Below are 2,072 nucleotides of genomic sequence, written 5' to 3' on the forward strand. Positions count from 1 at the left end.
CCTCTCCGATATGACTTAAGCAAAAACTTTCGTTTAAAAATGAATTGTTATTCGTTTATAAAGCTATAGAGGGTTCTCGCGTGACGTCACGATTTCTTAGTCGGCCATATTGGATTACACACAAATTTTTATTATTGATAACATTTTCTAGTCATGGTAAACTTTTGTGCTATTTACCGTTGTGGAAGTAGAGGGGATAGAGACAAAAAATCTTTTTATCGTTTGCCAGCTGTTATTACAGGACAATGTGAAAAAACTCTGGAACTCTCACAGAAACGGCGTGCGAAATGGCTGGCTAATGTATCACGTAGCATTAAAACTAGCAATTTACCCTACGTGCGAATTTGTTCTGATCACTTCATTACCGGTAAATTTAATTAAAATCAAACAATCTTGAGAAAATAATTTGTTCTAGGCCAAATGTATATACCTAGCTGCTATGAATGTGAAAATACTCATTTATGAGGGAGGGATGCACTAAACTAAAGAAGACGAAGAGTATGTATATACATAAATACAACATAACTTAATTTTTTTTAGGTAAGCCTTCAACTCTGTTTGACTGCACTAATCCAGACTGGGCACCTACTATAAACCTTGGTCATGACAAAGTTACAGAAGCTTCGGCAGCACGTGACTCGAAGAGATATAAAAGAACACTTGGGAGAGAGGAAAAGAAGAAAAGCTTTGACGCAGCTTCAGCATTACTTCAACTGCAGATTCCCTATGATGAAGATGAGCCAGGGTCTACCAACACTGTACATGAGATAGCAACAGAAATACCCACTCAGACAGACTTGAAGGCTGCTGCTATCGCAGCGATGCAGACAGAGCTTCAGCGTCTACTTACTGAAAATAAAAACTTGAAACAACAATTGTCAAGTGAAAAAATGAAGTTTGATTTGAATTTTTTTAATGATGAAGATGATGATGAAAAGGTAAAATATTACACAGGGCTTCCAGACTTTCGCACACTTAAAATTTTATACCAATATGTAGAACCTTACATTCCTCACAGCAGGGCGAGTGTTCTAACCAAGTTCCAACAATTGAGTCTGTGTCTGGTGAAGCTTAGGCTAAACCTCTCTCATATGGACATTGGACAACGATTCGGCATCAACAAATCCTCTGCATCAAGGCTTTTTTTATGCATGATAGATGTTTTACACGCTCGACTCCAACCACTGATTCATTGGCCAGAACGTGAACAGCTTAGAGAGACGATGCCAATGTCTTTTCGTGTCAATTTTGGTACTAAGGTGGCAATTATTATTGATTGTTTTGAAGTGTTCTTAGAAAGACCATCGAATCTTTCAGCTCGTGCCTTAACATGGTCATCTTATAAACACAACAACACTGTCAAGTTCCTCATAGGCATTACACCTCAGGGCAGCATATCTTATCTTTCAAAGGGATGGGGTGGGAGGACAAGTGATAAACATGTGACAGAACAGTGTGGTATTCTCTCCCAGTTGAATCCTGGTGATGTTGTTCTGGCTGACCGAGGATTTGATATTGCAGACAGTGTAGGAATGATGGGTGCAGAGCTATGTATTCCAGCATTCACCAGGGGTAAAAAACAACTAAGTGGTGATGAAGTAGAGAAAACCAGAAAGATTGCCAATGTAAGAATACATGTTGAAAGAGTAATTGGATCTCTGCGACAGAAATACACAATACTTCAAACCACATTGCCAATAGACCTAATGGCAACAGATGACAAGAAGAATACAACTATAGACAAAATTGTAATTGTGTGTGCTGCATTAACTAACCTTTGTCCATCTGTTGTACCATTTAACTGATATGTTGTTTTGCAGTTTTTCGTGTATTGCTGCTAATGTTGCATTGTAGTGTAAATCAGCTCTATGTCTTATAGATATATGTAATTATATCAGGATGTACAATATAGACATATATATAACTATTAGTATATACGTAATGTATAATATATGATATATATATAGTATATATAATATACGTATACGTAGTGATAGAGAGAGAGAGAGAGAGAGAGACGAGAGAGAGAGAAGAGAGACAGAGAAAAGAGAGGAGAGAGAGAATGAGATAAT

At 37.4% G+C, this 2,072-nt stretch overlaps 1 protein-coding gene across 1 annotated transcript; it reads left to right on the top strand.

Moving 5' to 3' along the window:
- The first annotated feature begins 104 nt into the window (after positions 1-104).
- LOC106818641 lies at positions 105-1,860 on the top strand. The gene is made up of 2 exons (XM_014823329.1): positions 105-367; positions 541-1,860. The coding sequence occupies exons 1-2, from the start codon at positions 154-156 to the stop codon at positions 1,803-1,805; spliced, it is 1,479 nt and encodes a 492-aa protein (XP_014678815.1). The 5' UTR covers positions 105-153; the 3' UTR covers positions 1,806-1,860.
- The last annotated feature ends 212 nt before the right edge of the window (positions 1,861-2,072 follow it).

Source organism: Priapulus caudatus, unplaced genomic scaffold (assembly GCF_000485595.1).
Source record: "Priapulus caudatus unplaced genomic scaffold, Priapulus_caudatus-5.0.1 Scaffold2400, whole genome shotgun sequence".
Classification (NCBI taxonomy): domain Eukaryota; kingdom Metazoa; phylum Priapulida; class Priapulimorpha; order Priapulimorphida; family Priapulidae; genus Priapulus; species Priapulus caudatus.